General features: G+C 49.5%; 1 protein-coding gene across 4 annotated transcripts in view; it reads left to right on the top strand.

Annotated features, from left to right (window-relative positions):
• SCMH1 (Scm polycomb group protein homolog 1) overlaps positions 1-17392 on the top strand; it is a 66256-nt gene that overhangs the window by 3286 nt on the left and 45578 nt on the right. For 3 of the 4 annotated variants that reach the window (XM_050326170.1, XM_050326169.1, XM_050326167.1), the window contains exons 2-4: positions 11570-11676; positions 14630-14714; positions 16907-16975. In XM_050326170.1, coding sequence (XP_050182127.1) covers positions 14690-14714; positions 16907-16975 — 94 coding nt within the window. In that variant the 5' untranslated portion in view covers positions 11570-11676; positions 14630-14689. Of the gene's footprint in view, positions 1-4673; positions 4754-11569; positions 11677-14629; positions 14715-16906; positions 16976-17392 lie in introns of those variants that run through there. The other variant, XM_050326168.1, reaches the window with a different exon arrangement.

Here is a 17392-nt window from a genome sequence, read left to right as displayed (position 1 = left end):
CACGGTTTGCAGTCTGCAGGGTTCACTCATTTCACTTACCAAAAGTCTCTGCCTCTGTAGCGGGGATTCAAGCAGAGTTTGTGTCTTTGCCTCTACTCTCACTGGGCAGAGTCTGACGCTTTTATGCAGACTCATCCTGAGCAAAAAATGAAGAATTTGGCTGAGAACTGAAGGAAAAGATGAACGTCGGTTTTGCTGCCTCGGCTGTTTGCGTGGCAGCCTTGTCCAACAGGCCAGATGGACGGGTGATGTCTGAGCTGCAGCACAGGAGCCGACAGCGCTTGGCTTCCTCAGAGCTGGGAAGTCACCCCTGCAGCTCCAATGTCTGCTTAGTAACTGATCACCGGAGATAAGGAAAGAGTCGATGTGGCCATTACCAACAAGAGACAGTTGACATGGGAGTCCAGGGCAGGACTGTTTTTTCCCTGGGACAAGCTTATACCTCTGAAATATATCCTCCCCTCTCCATTTCTTGGTCAGAAGTTTTTTGTATGTGCTGTAAATCGAACGATGTTAGCACAGTCAGCAGCAGAATTCCTGGAGGTGCCTCCTGCCAGCTGATGAGCTCTGCGTTACCCAGCTTTGGTGAGCTCTGAGTTACCCAGCTTCGGTGAGCTCTGAGTTACCCAGCTTCGGTGAGCTTGTTTTCCAGATTGACAGTGTGAACAGTCCAGAAACCTCTCCGTGGCTCGGGTTTGTTTTCAGCAACAGAAGCTGTAGGACTAGATGCCAGTGGAAATTTGTGAAGCTCAGTCTTTGCCTATTGAGTTTCGTGCTGTTCTTCCCCTCTCCTGGCCCTTCCAGGGTTTCACTGGACACTGTGCCAGGTCCTTTCTCCAGGGTATTGTGACAAGGGAACAAGTTTGGTTCACCCATTGCTGGAGTGACCCATGCTGCAGTTTGCTTGGGGGTGAGGGGAAGAGGTGCACCTTCTGCTCTCCCGAGAGTGCTAGTGATGCGTGACTCCAGCGAAGTGTCCTGCTGGGAAAAGTGGGATTTGTGCCAGGGGGGACTTGGAGGATGCTTGTGTTGAGTTCAGTGTTGGCAGAGGCTGCACAGGACAAAGCCTGGTGTTTCTCCACTGAGTGAGCCACGGTCCCTTTGGCTGCTGCTTGCAGTCACCCCCCTGTCACCCACCTGGACAAGGCAGTGCTGGAACACCTCCCTGTGCCATGGCTGTGCCTCATCCCTGCTCCTGGGCCTCTCTCCCTTCCTGTTTGGAGCAGCCTCTGCCTCCTCCCCTCACATGGAGCCCTGTCCCCCGCGTTGGAGGCGCTGGGAACGCCCAGCTGTGTGTGCAGTGAATGGGGATCCAGCTGGTGTTCCCCCTGCTCCTCCTGGCTGCAGGAGCCTTCCTTGCCATGTCCCTGCCTTTGCCTGTCCTGCCCAGGTGGCACTCAGAAGGTAGAAGGAAGCTCTGCTCTCTCCACGTTAGTTAAGTGAAGGCACAGAGAGCAGGCAGAAGAGCTGATGGAGTCAGGACCGGAGAGGAAGTTGTACCAATTCCACTTTCTAAAAATAAGTCCAGTGACTGTTCCCGCAGCCTGAGACTGCTGCTCCCTGCACGCTGGCTGTGGTTGCTTTTGTTTTTCTTTGTCTTGTTCCAGCAAATCCTAAAAAAGATGCTGCAGTCCATCAAAATAGTGCAGTGGCTGTGTGAGCAGAGAAGTGCCTCTGGAGAAAGGCTTGTGGTTTCAGTGTTTCTAGAAGTGACCTTGAAGGATCACCTATATGCAGTGTTTCCTAGAGGTTTGTCTAAGCTCTTCTTAAAGATTTCCAGTGGTGGTGATTCTGACTTTTCCTCAGCAATCCACTCCAGTGCCTGACTATTCTGAGATTAAGAAGCTTTGCTTGATTTCAGACCGGTATTGCTGCACTTTAACCCCACCATTTTGACATTTCACCTTCTCTTTGGCAGGCTAACAAAGGGAAGAAAAATTCTCTAAATGTAAAAGCAATCATCGTGTAGGGTTTGATCTTCCTTTCTGCCTTTCCCTTCTGTGCTCAGAGAGCATCTGCTGGCTCTCGGGCACTGCTGTGGATTTAATGACACGTGTGTGGCAGCTGGGCAGCCCCAGTCCCAGATCCCTGTGTTGTGTTGGCCATGACTTAACAGTCCTTGATCTGGGCTGATGTCACTGAAAATGTGGTGTGTGAGGTGACCTGGGTTTTATTAAAATTGTATATCACAAATTCCCCGGTTGTCTTATACTTCTGTAGCAAAGTGCATGTCTTGAACATTTAAAGAGTTTTTAGATAGTGGTACATTTTATGAAGATGACATTAAAAGTCATTAGTCATTGAAAGTCATTAAAAACCATTAGTTTAAAATGCTGTTGCCCAGAGGAGCTGTGGCTGCCTCATCCCTGGAAGTGTCCAAGGCCAGGTTGGAGCAACCTGGGCTAGTGGAAGGTGTCCCTGTCCATGGCAGGGGGTGGAATGAGATGGGCTTTAAGGTCCCTTCCAGGGCAGGCCGTTCAGTGATTCTGTGTGCACACAGCAGCTCTCCAGACCCGTGGCACTGGTGAGAGGTACCTGGCAGTGTCAAACTCACTGCTTTTTGCTGGCTGCAGCCCAGTGTGAGGCAGCCCTGACCCAGGAGCTGTGATGCAGCGCTGATTGTGACTGCATGTTTCCAGCTCAAATTTTCTGGTGTCTGGGGAGCTTGTACCTGCCTTCAAAAAGGCCATGGAGACATCCTCCTCATCAGGTGGTGTCCTAAGTTATTAGTCACACTCTTAAAGAAAATAACTCTTGAGGTATTGCAGCATAAGTGGAAAATATTTCCAGGTGGAGTCTCAGTTAGAGTGTCAGCTTCGGGTGGAGAACTGAGACCTGCTGATGTAGTGAAGGGCCACCGACCATGAAATGTTGTGATTGTTGTTAGTCTACATCTGTGTTGGATGTGGTTCCTAGTTCAGTAACTGTATAATACGTGGTTCTCATATTGTTCCTTCGGTGATGGAAGTTTAAAATCTTCCAATTTTTGGTGCTTAGCAGTATTTCTGTCTTTGTCTGCAATATAATGTTGATTTTTTTCCGTAGCAGAGTACCTGCTGTGCGTGATGTTATGTACAGTTGACATCATCCAGAGGATATTGATCACTGATTGGCAGCAGGTATCAGCTCTGTGCAGCGAGGCCACCACCTTGCTGCTTATCTGGAGCCCTTGACTCTTCCCTCAGGGGGAATAACCCAGCCAATCTCCTGGCTGCTCCCACTCCTCCAGAGGTGAAGCCCACCTTGTCATTTCCACAGCCCCACACACTGGAGGGCTTTGGGTGACTGGATAATGCCACATGTCCCCAGCAGGGCAGGAGGTGGTGGCTCACTTGGCAGTGGAGTGCTGTGAGAGGACAGGAGGAACTGCTTCCACTTGGGCATTGTCCAAGCCCTGCACTGTAGATCTGGGCTGTTGTTCCAGCATTACAGTGAGGCTAAGGGATGGCTTTGGAATCTGGGCTCCTTTTCCATCACCGTGAGCTTGTGCAGTGCTGACTGAGTCTCCAGTAGTGTGTGTGGCAGTGTCTGTTCAGTGTTATCCTCTGCCTGGCCAGAGGACTCGGGGTGTTCCATGACTGCTCAGTTATTTCATATCGTTGTCAGCTGGAAAATCTGTAAATGCCCTGTGATATTTTATGGCTTTATAAGCTGTACAAAATGTCCAGCAGGTACTTGAATGTTGAGCAGATACAATCTGTAAGAGGACCTTGTTTTCATTAGCTCGTTGGCAGACACTGAACATACTTGCAGAGCTGCAGGATGGACTTTTGGTTGCTTGTGGTCATAGTTTGCTTTTTTTTTATTGGCATCTACTGTGTGTTGTACTGAAAACAGTGAAGAGCCTCACAGTATATTTTTTAGTTGTCCAAACTCTTGGCCCATCAGGAATGTAAAGCAGCCTAACAACTTTTTCTTTCCATAATTAACAGCCATCTGTTCAGGGTTTCCTGCAGGAACTGGCTAGTGATTTTTCCTCTCTGGGAGTAATTCTCCTGAGATAATATTTCTGTGTACTGCTTGATTGTTCTTTCTTTTCTTATTAAAATTGACTGACGTTTTGATGGGCACTTGTTAGAATTTCTCTGTATCCAGACTTTGCACCCTGTAAAGGATCTTTCACCTATTTCAGTAGATACAGAGTTTTGGCTCCTGGGATTTTAGCTCCTTAAGTCATAGACGAGACCAGAGTTATACACAGGATAAAAATAGCAAGCAGTAATTAATACCCATCCTCAGTGAGCCTGGTTTCTCTTGACATGTTGCACTGCTGCAATTTCCTTTCCTTTTCCTAAGAAATAGACAAATTAATATCTCTACACGAGTGAGAAAATAAAACAAAGGTGCTTGTTTCCTGCCCTGACACGCCATTCCCTCGGGGTACAGTGAGTTTTTGGGAGCTGTTCTCCTGGACAGCCCCTTGCCTTGGCAGGCTGCTGCTGGGCTGGAGTGGGCCAGGCACCAGGAGGAATGGCACAGCCTCTCCCTTCACCCTCCCAGACGTCCCTCTTTCCCCCTGTCAGGGCTGGATTATCTCTGTCTCTGTTCCAAGTAGCAGAGACTGACTCCTCTTCAGTCCTAGCAGAGGTAAATAAAGGTTTTGTGGCTCTGCTCCATACCCTGAGGGTTTGGATATTTTATCTTTCTCATTTCTTTAGCAGATGGGGCAGATCAGTAGGAACTGTTTCTCATCTGTCCTCTGTTTGCACAAGAAGAATCAGTTGCTGGGAGTGCTGGAGGGGAGAGCTTGACGGTGAGTCTGGCTCTGCTGCTTGGCAGGGAGACCCTGGGCTTTGTCACTAAGGATGGATTTTTATATATATATATGTATATACTAAAGGGATCATTTTACCTTGCCTTCTCTGAGAGAGCAGGTTCAGGAGGGCAGAGAGTTGTATTTGGAAGGTTTGGGAAGGCTGGCTGTGTGGCTGTTCAGTCAGGGACAGGGGTTTGTATAGAGATCTGTGAAGAATTCAGCCTTGAGTGTGGCTGAAGTCATGGGCCCCCCACCCCTTGTCAGCAGGGATGTGCCTGTGTTGGTGCTGGACCCCAGGAAGTTAAGAAATACTTAACTTTGGGGAAGGTCATTCCTTTGTGCTAGACAAGGGAAGAGAGCACCTTGCACACTCCAGTTACACGCTCAGTGATTGCTTTGATGCCATCAGAGACTTCAGGATGAAAGTTTTCATCCAGCATATTTTCCCAGGGGATGTTGCTAAGCATTCCATTTAATTGTTAGGATTGGTTATAGAAGGAAAGCAGAAGGAAAATGTAATTGTAGGTGTATGTAATGATCATCATCCCCCCACATCTCAGTATTTAGCTCATTAGAGAGTGGTGATTTCGTCCCTCACCTTTTCCTCAGGGCTGCTTTGCTCTCCTCTGCTCCTGGAGCTCTCCTCTCCCTTCCTGCCATTTCAGTGGAAACCCTTGCCCCCATGTGTCTGTCCCTGAGGATCCTCCTCCTCCCTTGTGCTTGTGAGGTACAGGGTATTATAAGGGACTGGGTCATCTCCTTCCTGTCTCTTTCCAAGGTTTTCCTCATTTACATTTCTGTTTTGTCCCCTAATTACCATCCCTTTGGTTTTTTATTCCCCCTCAAGTTGCCTTTCCTTGCTTATGGTCTCCTGAGGATGTTCTGCTGAAACCTTATCAAACTGACATTACTAGAAATAGTTAATGCAAAATCTTCTTTGAGGAGTTCTCACATCCTGCTTGATGTTCACTCTGTCCTGACATTTCCAACAGAGACACGACTGGAAGTCAGAGCCCTTTCTTTCTGGATTGCCTCCTGTTTCCCCTTATTAGGGACTACACTGTCCTAGCATTAGATGTATTTATTTCATTAGTTACCATTACAAACCATGTATGTATTTATCTACCTGATCCTCCCCTCCCATATCTTTCATCCTGTAAAGAGCTTATTTTTTAATAAGATACAGCCCAGTAGAGAATTAAGTATAAGGTTAATTAAACCTTTTTTATATAGATAAATAGACTGGATGTTGACCTGTGCAGCGTTTCTGCACTGGAGCTCATTCTGGGGCACATCCATCACATGTGTATCTGCTGTCTGGGAAAGCAGCCATGGTTGTCTGTGGGAGGGGGGCTGTACTGGCCTGTCTGGTGATGATATGGAAACCATGCACTGGTTTTTAATGTACTCCTGTTTAAATTCTTATTTAAAGACTTTGAAGCATCCTATTGTGTGCTTTTGTGTGGGGTGACTTTGTAAGTGCCACGGGCAGAATCCCATTTCAAGGTCCCCTGTAAGCCATCTGCTTTTGGTAATAGCTCTTGGCTTTGGCCTGTGGCTCAGTGCACACTGACCCTGCCCCGCTGCTGTAAAACTTCCTTTGCTGCCTGCAGCAGTTTGGCCTCCCCTCGGGGTGCTCTGCATCACACCCTGCCCTCGGTGGGCACCCTCCAGCTTGTCTCTGGGCAGTGGGGAGGCATGGCCCAGCCCAGAGGTGTGTGGGGTGCACCATATTCCACACCTCTCCATGTTCCTGGGATTGCCACAAAAGGAAACCCAGGTATGTGCAAAGCTGGCCTGTGGCCTGGCCCCTGGTCATCAGGGTATGTCAGAATATGCTGGAATCAGGCTACAGAGTGACCTATGTATGATAAATCTCCTCTGCTTCCAGGTGTCCTCAGTGGGTTGGGTGCTGGGTGCACTGCCATGCCACTCTGTACCCCAGGCCATTGCTCCAAAAGCAGGAGACTAACTTTTAGCTGTGTGAGTTGTGCCGACACCAAATAGCTGAAGCACAGATGGTTCAGTGGCAGAAACAGCATCCTAAGGCACACAGATTGACTTCCTTGCTTTGGCATGTTCTTGCCATATGGCACTGAAGTCCTGTTCTCCGTGTAACAGGAGCCTCACCTGCCCAAAAAGCCAGTCCTCTGTGTTAAGTTCTGTTGCAGTGCACCTGGGAGAGCTCCACTGCGGCACAGTGGTGGGACAGGTCAGAAATGTGTCTGCTTAACACCCAGAAACAGAGACCTGCTGCTTTTCCCTAAGCTTCTCCAGAACAGCTGTGGACAGCCATGGTGCTGGTGGCCTCGTCCACAGGGGGACGTGGGATACAGGCATTGCTCACCCCAGGGGAAACAACAGCAACACAGAACCTCAGAGCAGCTTCAGCAGCAGGACCAGCCATGAAGGGGTCCTGAAATGATTGTGGAGCCCAGGGAAGCTCCCTCAACCCCAGCTGTAGTCTCAGGGGATTTATATGATTAGCTGTGGTCATGGTGGGCCATTCCCTGTCCCTGGCAATGAGAGGCAGCCCAGGCCTTGGCTCCAAGCCTTGAACGTGGCACTGGCTGGGCAGGAGCAGCACAGGATCCTCTGAGTGCTGTATATCCCTGCCCATGCCAGGGGGATTGGAGCAAGAGGATCTTTGAGGTCTCTTCTGACCCAAACCATTCTAAGATTCCTGAATGGGAAGGCTTTAGGTTTTGCACTGTTTTCTTTCTGTTTGAGGGAGGGGAATGAGTTTGGGTTCTAAGAAACAAACCAACACCAGTCTTAGAACAAAAGCAGTTCTGATTTTTCCCCAGTGTGTGGATTTCTAACAGCAGTGAAGCCCCATCTTTCCAAGGGGTATTTGAGGGCTGGAGTGCCCACTCCCCTCAGTACAGAACTGGCAGCCATGGAGCAGGATGGCCATAACTCCCAGCTCCTCAGGAAACACAGCTGCACTGAGAAGATTCGTCCTGTTAAGAAGCTTCCTTTAGCAGACTCGAGCCAGATTACCTCACCTGGCTTTTGTTTTAAGCCCTTTCCTCTCTCAGTCTCTCTCAGCCTGGTTATCCTGTTCCTGCAGCGGGCCAAACTTGTTGTCTTTATTGCAGCCTCTTGAGTCTTCATGGAGAGCCAGGTCTGCTCACAGTGACACATCAGATATTTCTGGTTTGAGCCAAGGCCCGTGCTGGTTTTTTTTTTTGAAAGGGAAGGAGACCTTTACTGGAATCCTGCAAGGTTTTATTTGATTTCCTCTGCAGTCATGAGCAGTGGTAACTGCTGTAGGTTCCCTTATGGTGATGATTCCTCCCACTGGTCCCTGGTTTTCACACTCAGGCTGAAGGTGATCCCTTGAGCTCAACTCAGCAGTGTCTGATGGTCCAGCTGCCACTTTCTAAGGAGGTTGACCCATCTCCTCTCCCTTCCAACCTGAAGGCGTTCAAAAGGAAGTGATAAAGTTGATATTTTCATTGTACAGACATGATCTATCCAAGTTCTTCACGTGTTTTTGTCTTTTAAAATATGTGCTCCCCTGAGACTCGGCTCAGGGGCTGAGGAAGTGTGTTACTTGTGATCACATCTTTGAGACACCTCAGTGTGGTAACACAAGAATGTGTTTGTGAGGAGCTTGTCGCGAAGTCTGGAGTTTATCAGTCCACTTCTTACGTGGTAGAAAGATAAAATTAGTTCCACAGAAAGAGAGATTTTGGAAATGACACAAAATCCCTCTGGTAGAAAAAGGAGTAATGGTTTGCAGCCATCAGGTATTTCAGATCACACAAGGGGATCAGTACTCCAGATGGAAATACCAACATTCATTGTGCAGTTCACCTCCCCCTGATGAGGGGAGGTGCTTCCAGAGGTGCTGTAGCTTCATCAGCCTGTGTTTGGAGCTGCCAAAAATGTGGTTTTGCAAAGACAAGGAGAACTAAAACTCCACTCTTACCCAGGAGGATGATAACAGGGAGATGGAAGGGAATTAACTTGTTGGTCAAGAAAACTTCTGACTCCCCTCCTCAGACTTTGCAGCTGCTCCACTCCTGAGAGTTTCCTTCAGGTCCCACATGAACATTTGTTTGACATTTAGGTTTAGGACTCCTTGTCTGCGTGTCTGGCTCTGAGCATGCTGGTGCTCAGTCCTGGGAGCTGCCTGCTGGTCTTTGGCTTCTGCCCAGGAGAGGGGTCAGTCAGCTCATCAGAGCACAGTTTGAGAGGAAAACCAGGGGTTTTCCCTGAAAAAAACCAGGAAAAACCAGTGCGTTTAGACCAGCAAAAGTTCTGGCGTCCGTAGGTCGGGCAGAAAGCTGAGAAGTCTGCTGTGAAAAGCAAAAGTGGTCAGAGGTCTCAGATCATGCGCTGACAGTCCTCTCATTGCTCAGGTGGGCTGAAAGTGCCTTTCTTTCTCCACCACAGAGATTAAAAATCGCAAAAGAAGATGTTAAATGAGCAGGCTGAGGTTGAAGAGGTTCTTCCCCCAAAGGGTGGTTGGCACTGAACAGGCTCCCCAGGGCAGTGGGCACAGCCCCAAGGCTGCCAGAGCTCCAGGAGGGTTTGGACAACGCTCTGAGGGACAGGGTGGGATTTTTGGGGTGTCTGTGCAGGGCAGGAGTTGGACTGGATGATCCTTGTGGGTCCTTTCCAACTCAGGATGTTCTGTGACTGTACGATCCGCTCATGATGTGTCTGTGCTGGTTTCCTGATGGGGCTGGGATGCCACTGGATGCTCCCATGTAACCCATGGTGCACAGATGGGCTTCCAGAACGGAGCCTGAACCTCCAGCTGGGAGGCTGGAATGGCAGCACCACCATCACCCATGATGGGCAGAAGCCTGTAGTGCTGCCCTTGCATTTCCTGAGGGAATCATAAAGGACAGCTCTTTATTGCTGGAAACACTAATAGTGCTTGATGGAAGGATGAGTGGGAAGGAAACCTCAGCTGGAGCAGAGGTTACATGGAAGGGATTTTTACTGGCTGCAGTGGTCATGGTGCTCCAGACCTGTGCTTTTGTGGGGAAAAAAATCAATGACTGCAGGCGCTTTACATCCTGAGAAACCATCAGGATTCACTCCTGGCTGTCCCATGGGATTTCCAAGAAGCGTCATTCTCACAGTCCTCTGGCAATATGCAGAGTCCCCTTTTTTGCCCCCTGTCCTAATCTGTGGGGTATGTATCCGACCTCATAAAACCATTTTTCAGCTTCACCGTTTGTAGTTTTCTCCCTCTGCTCTCTGGAAGCCTCTGGCCTGCTGGCAGCAGCATTGTCCAGCGAGGTTTGAAGCTTGGCACGCTGTCAACAAACCTTCAGCTCCCCTTTCAATCAAACAGGGGAGTGCTGAGATCCAACTTGGATTCCATCCCAAGGTTCACCATAATCATCCCTGTATAATAGGAAGTCCAAACAACCCCAGGAAATAATTCAGATGTGACTGGTGCCTTGAGTGGAATAAAGAGAAGTGCCTAGAAGAGACATTAAGAGCCTCAGCTTTAACTCTTTTCATGATTATGCGCTCTGAAGGAGCGAGAGCTTTGGAGATAACGGGATTACATGCATCTCATGAGGTCTGCAGAGATGGGACAGCGTCTTCCACCCCCCATTTTCTCATTTTTTTTTAACTGCCATTGCAGTTGCCACATTTGGGGGAAGAATGTTGCAGAGCAGGCTCCCCTCTAACCCTGCAGGTCCCTTCCAATCTGGCACAGGTAAATTGAATCCGTCTCCCCTTAGGGATGAGCTTTTGGAAGAGCCTGTTGGTTAGAGCAGTGGGGGTGAGAATTTAATTGGATTAAGATGCATTTCAGCGGTGTTTGTGCTGTGGGCTGTGTTTTGTGGCTGCCGAGGGAGCCACACTCAGAGCTGGGCATGCCCTGGGGTATTCTTCCAGCCCTGGCTGCCTCTGTGCTGCCCAAGGAAAAAGCTCATGCCTCAGAGGTGTGGATCTCACTGTAACCCAGCACAGGGTCACCAGGGCGTGAACAAACCATGTCTCGAGCTGGTGTCCTGCTTCTGGCTGTGAACCAGCACCCACAGCCAGGCAAGGGCTCAGCTTCTCCCTGCCAAGCCCAGCAGCCGGGGCAGGGATGTGGTGGGGAGGGTCCAGCCGGGGCAGGGATGTGGTGGGGAGGGTCTATCTGGGCACCCCACCTTCACTCAGCTCTTTCTTGGGGTCTGGGTGCCTTTGGTCTTTGCATCTTATATTTTGCATCTTATATTTTGATACCATTATAAGTGCTCGTTTGCTTTTCAATGTCTTTGTCATTTTCAAGGTTATTTAAAGCTTTGCTTCTCTTCACAACTTCCTCCATGAGAAAGTTGCACATTTGTTAGTTTCCAGTAAACATTTCCTTCTCCCTGGTATATACTTGGGAGTTTTGAGTTTTGTAGGTTTGCTCTGCTGCACTGGGAAGGGATAATTTGGAGTTCCCAGTTCACTCCCTTCACGCTACTCGTTATTTTATGTGCCTCTCATGTGGTCTCTCTCCTTTTCATTACTAATCAGGTCTAGTCTTTTCAATCCTCCTTTGTGTGATAGTTTCATTTTACAAAAGCTGAACTAGTTTCTATCAGCTCAGTTGATGTGATCTTACTCATATCAAAGGTGTTTAACAGCCACAGTCCCGTGTACTCACTGCAAGCTGAACTTAAATTGTGTCAAGTTCTGCACTGCTTTGCCATGGCAAGTGGGAATGTTTGTTACAGCTGTCTTTAAATTTAAATTTGGATGTTTTAAATGAATTAAATATGAACATGAATAATGCAGCTGGTAACGTAGCCTTTCTGCAATTAAATGCAAACTTTTTCATTTTGTCTCTCTTGCTTTCAGGTTCTGCTATGCCGCAGTGTTTGTACTGACTCTGCTGTCTTGGAGGAGTGATGGGGAACTAGAGCCCATGACAGTTCAGTGGAGCCCTTGGCACTTTTGATATCTCGGTGAGTGAAAGTTGTTTGAAACTGTGGGAAAGGCACTTTATCTGCTACTAAAGGCAGCAAATCAGTTGGCCTTTTTACATTTTTAAGGTAGCATCCTGCTGAAATGAATTTGCACATTGATCTGTCCTTTCAGGTTATAAATTCTGGAAACCAACACTGTAACGCTGTGGTCCGTGCTTGGGAGATTATTTTGATCTCCATAAGCAGGAGAAACACAGCTTTTGAAAACAAGGGGAGTTTTAACTCTGGTGTGCAGTTCTGTACAATTGCCAGGTTCTGGAGGTGGAGCATTGCAGCGTGTGCTGGGCTGTGGGAATCTCAAAGGCTGTATTTGATGCAGCAGTAAGATTGTGTCCTTTGTGCCATGGACCAAGCCAACAGCTCCCCAGCAGTGGCATGTTTGTGTCTGAGGTCATTCCAGATCTGTCTCTGTGGATGCATCACTTTCCCCCCCCTGGATACCAAACTGTATCTTCTGCTAGTTATTACTTTCACATTTTTTTGGTCTGCAGTCCCTGAATGGAGCAAAGGCCGCGTCCGTCGGTGCCGCGGTGCTCCTGTCCTGCAGTGCCCGTGACAGCCTGTTCTGCCCTTCACTTCCTTCCCTCTACACTGAAGTCTGTCCTCACGGGGGCATTTCAGCCTCGTGGAAACCTTTGGAGTGATTCCTCTTGCTTTCCAATCTGTTGTCAGTGAGATAAAATCCTTGGGTGTTTCAGGTTGAAAGGAGCTTTTGGAGGTTGTCAGGTCCAGCACCACATGCAGAGCTGGCCTGGCTTTGAAGCCAGACTCAGTTACAAGGTTAGATCAGGCTGCTTGGGGAGGCAGCTGGTGATGTTTGGAATATCTCCAAGGGTGGAGATTTTACAGCTCCTCTGGGCAACTATAAATTACAATCAGTGGGAATTACCAATTCCCAAGCCCTGTGTTAGTAAAACCCAGGGGCAGCAGAGGGGCAGCTCCGATCTCTGCTCTCTGTGACCAGTGACAGGACCCAGGGAATGGCTGGAGCTGTGTCAGGGCAGGCTCAGCTTGGATCTCAGGGAAAGGTTCTTCCCCCACAGGCTGGTTGGGCACTGAACAGGCTCCCCAGGGCAGTGGGCACAGCCCCAAGGCTGCCAGAGCTGCAGGAGGGTTTGGACAACGCTCTGAGGGACAGGGTGGGATTGTTGAGGTGTCTGTGCAGGACCAGGAGTTGGACTGGATCCTTTTGGATCCTTCCTAACTGTGACTTTGCTCCATCACCCCCCTGGGCAGCCCATTCCAATACCTGACATCCCTTCCTGTGAAGAAATTCTCCCTGATGTCCAACCTGAACCTCCCCTGGCACAACTGGAGGCTGTTTCCCCTTATCCTGTCACTTATTACCCAGGAGATTGACCCCACCTGGCTCCACTCTCCTGTCAGGGAGCTGTAGAGAGTGAGAAGGTCCTCCCTGAGCCTCATTAGGGTTATTCCCATTGCAGGAGGGTGGAGGGTACAGGAGTGCACCCTCCTCTCCAGCCACAGGCTTCCACAATCCTGTGTGTGTAGGTGCTTCAGAAAGTCCCACAGACAGCAGAGGGGCAGTACCAGAGATCGCAGGTGCTTGTCTGGTGCCTTTATATGACACCTTTCAGACTGGGTTTTATGTCTGGGGGACTTTTCCTGCCAGACTGCCAGCCTTTAATAAAAATGAATGAAGAAAATTATGAAAAGAAGCTTTAAAAGTTGTAAATAACCTTTCACATGCAAGTTACCTTCCACTATTGAAAGGGAAAGAAACTTTACTCCTTTCACAAGTGTGTACAGACACACACACTATTTAGAAGAGAGGCAATAAGTGACTACTGTGCACCTTTTAATTTGGATTAAAAAAAAACACCAGGGATATTTTTCCTTTAGTATTTAATTCTTTCTATATTTTTCTTCTCAGAGTATTGCTCAGTGTTGCATCTAAAGGCTGTAGTTTATAGTGCTGTTATAGAAAATTAAAGTCTTTATTTCTCTTAGGTTTGGAAAAAGCCTGGTTTTCAAAATCCCAAGTTCTTGCCAAGTTGGAGCTGTAAATAACCCTTTAAGCAGCGACTCGGCGCTGTGTCCTGAGACAGCTTCCTCTTCCATCCTCTCCCGACTGCCCCACTGTGAACAAAATGGAGTTATATTGGCACAATTAATCTTTCATTAGTTAGTGGAGTGTCAAAACATGCTTTTCCTGCTTTCCCGAGGGCTTGTTTGTGGCTCAGCCATTCATTGGGGTGTTTCCTGGCAGGCCCTGGCGAGGCTCGGCGTGTGCAGTGGGCACTGCCCTGGGAGAGCGGCTGTGCCGGCCCCTGGGCTCCCTCCATGTGCCCAGCACACATCTCCCAAGAGCCCTGATTTTCAGGAATATTTGCTTATAACAAGAATGCAAATGCTTCTACTTATTGGGGACAGTCCAGCCAGTTTTCCTCCAACCAGGAAAAAAGAATTTGCGGCACAACTTGGACGCTTGGGGCAGTGCTAACAGCAAAAGTATTTCCTGGGTCACTGTCCAATTTCTCATCCTTATTCCCCAGAACTTCTCTGAGCTATTTGAATTGCGAATGGGGAGCTGGGGATTGCTGTGCTGCTTTGCCAGAGTTAATGTTATGTTTCCATGTGTTTTCTTTCATAAATTTCAGCTCTGCCTCCCTTTGTTTGTGAGTGGGAGCAGCCCCTCCTTCCACACACATGCTCCAGATCCCCTGTGGGGTGAGCACAGAGATGGGCATGTGCTCCTTGTGCTGATTTATGCTGCTCCTGCTGCCATGAATTTGAAGTTGTCCACAAATTGGAGAAAGTCCTGTAGTTTGAGGGGGTGAAATGAACTGTGAGTGCTCTGTGCAACCCCGGGTGACAGGGCGTGTGTTTCCCGTGTGTGATGAGTTCATGGTGCAGATGACTGTGTGCTCCAGAATGGGGAATTTTCTCATCTTTATTTCTTTTGTCCTAGACACCTTCAGTTCTCTAAGAGCAAGCCAGTCCCGGGATCAGGGCAGCAGCAGGTGGTAGAATGCGGAAACCAGGCCCTCAGAAAGGTGAGCAGTGATGTTTGGCACAGCCAAGGGCTGGTCGGGAGCTGGTACAGCCTGGAGGACCCAGGGCCTCAGGGGGCAGGAACGGGCTGGGAGATGTGGTTGGAAGCCCAAAACCTGCATGTTTCTCCATCAGTGTGCAGAGAACAGTCCATCAATCCACCCCCAGCATGGGCTGAGCACAGTCCCTTTTTGGGGCACCCCTGCGGCTCGTGGGGCACAGCGAGGGTGCTCTGCAGAACCCACGGCACACACCATCTGCCAGTGCTCCCAGTGTGAGGCAAACTGCCTCTGCTGGGACAGGCCTCCCCCTTCTGATGAGGCATGAAACCAGAGACCAGCCTACCTCGTGGAGAGGGAATCTGTCCCAGGCTCATCGTGTCCCTCGGTCCCTCACAGTGCTACCTGGGCTGTGCATCACCCAACAACCCACAGCCTGCTGCCTGCAGCTGAGCTGCTCTGGCTTCTTGTGCTTAACTAAACTATTGATTTCCATTAGTGCTGTGCCATGTGTTGGGCTGCAGTGATCTCATCACACGCTCCCGAGGCTGGGGGGAGGGAGAGCGGGAGGACAGAGCATCCTCGGCAGCCCTTTGTTCACATCTGCTCCTCACTCCCAAGCTTTATTGCAGGAGGTTTCTGTGCTCGATTTCTCTCCTCCCTTTATGTTTTTCAAGTGTCTCCTTTGCTTCTGTGGTGGTTCATCTTACAGCAGCATTAGCCTCTTCCTAACGCTGCTTGTCCTTTAATGAAGTGAAAATAAATGAAGGAAAGCAGGGAATGGGGAGACCCTGCTGCGAGGCAGCTGCAGGGCTTGGCAATAAAGGAGGCAGGTTGATTAGTCAGCAGTGTGGCTGTGGACTGGGCTGGCTGGATTTAGCCTCACACACAGCTTGTTCTCTGTGCTCATGGAGCCTGGTGCCTCCAGCCAGCCTGGCTGTGTGACCTGTGCTGCCAGTGCTGTGACACAGGTTGCAGAGGCAACACCTGCATCATGCACACATGGGTTTCTGTCCTACTTACCTGCTTTTTTAATAATGCATTGAACTTTCACTGTTTCTTTATTTGTCTGCAGAAATTGTTGTGTTTCTCTCCCTCTCTGCTGCTTTTGTATCATGCTTAATGAGGATTTTTGCATGTTAAAGGTTAAGAACAAAATGTACCTTCGCCTGCAGAGTGTGGTGAGAGGCTCCTTTGAGTGCACAGATGCTGTTAGAGCTGTCCTGCAGCACGGAAGGGAGCCTTACCCGCTCAGGGGGCTCTTGGCTTCTGACTTAAATACTTTATGTCCTTTATTCTTGCTTTCTTAGGGACATGGCAGAAGACTGTCCTTCATGGTAATGCATTTGTAGGAAGGGTGTCCTTCAATCCTTTTCATTCATTTATGTCTCTCCAAGGAGGGTCTTTGTCTGGTCCGTGTTGCTGTGGCCACACTCCATATGCCCCTCATGTTCATTTAAGGGATGCTGATCTGGCATCCCTCCGTTGGGATGGAGGCTGTTGGAGGCAGGGATGAGCATTCCCTGCTCCTTGCTCTATCCCTTTCCAGAGCTGTCTTGGGAATTTTAATTTTTTTGGAACTCTGAGGCCCAAAGCTGTCATGAGCAAAGGCAGCTCAGACGAGCTGCTCTCCAGAGCTGGTGCTGCTTTGCTGTGCCCTCCTCTGAGCTGCACAGGACACATGGAAACCCCGTGTTGTGTGTGGAAAGGGCAGTTGTGCAGATTTGCAGGGAGGTCCTCTCCCCATCTCCAGAGAGGGCTAAGGCTGTGTGTGTGAAATCACCAGGAGCTGATACCCAAGGAGAGATTCAGGCTCCACTTCTCGGTGCCCAAGATCCACATGAGCCGTTTCTAGTGGCTGTTGTGTTTGTTCCTCTCGAGCTCTTGTTCTCGTAGCTAAAATGAGCTCTAGCAGTTTGCTGCTCTTTGTGTTATTGCTGATCACTGGGGGAGAGCAGTGGCTGGTGGGGACTGGGCAGGGACTGGGGTGCAAATGCAGGTACCTCGTGTCAGGTATCTGCATGAGCTGTGGGGAGGAAGGGAGCACCCCCCAGAGATGGGGGCAAATCATCCACAGTCACCTGGGGGCAGGGCAGGGAGCTCTGCTCTTCTCAAGTGCCTGTAAAGCAGGCAGAGTTGAAGGGTGCATTAGCTGGCTCCTTTCCCTCACACAAATGCTCTATTTCTTGTCTCAGCCATAGACTGGAAAGATGGTAAGAAGCACAAGCACAGCCGCCCGTCAGAGTCTCCCTCCCAGTACCAAGGTAAGTGAGCTCCCTTCCCCACTTCCTCCTCCCCTTCTCCCTCCCTGCTTCTTCCTTCCCCCTGCTCTCTCTCCCCCAGCTCACATGGGCTGGATATACTCAGCTTTTGGGGTGTTGGGGGCTCCACTGCAGTTTCCCTCCGCTCCACGTCCTGCACCATCTGCAGATGCAGAGGATGGGCTGTTTCTCAGTGGCCACACTGACCTGAAATGGAGCTTTCTGTGCATGGCAGCACTCATGGTGACCCAGCACACCAAGCCCTGCACCCACTGCATGCCAGGGCTGTGGCCTGCAAGGGAAGGCTGCAGGTGGGCTGGGGTGCACACGGCTGCTCCACAGGCATGTGGTGCAGCAACGAGGGTCAGGGATCACCTCCCTGCAAGAAACTCATCACTACCCCGAATTCGGGGGTACATC

The sequence above is a fragment of the Myiozetetes cayanensis genome, unplaced genomic scaffold (assembly GCF_022539395.1).
Source record: "Myiozetetes cayanensis isolate MyiCay16 unplaced genomic scaffold, myiCay2020 scf31, whole genome shotgun sequence".
Taxonomy (NCBI): domain Eukaryota; kingdom Metazoa; phylum Chordata; class Aves; order Passeriformes; family Tyrannidae; genus Myiozetetes; species Myiozetetes cayanensis.
This window is presented reverse-complemented; position numbering and strand designations above follow the sequence as displayed.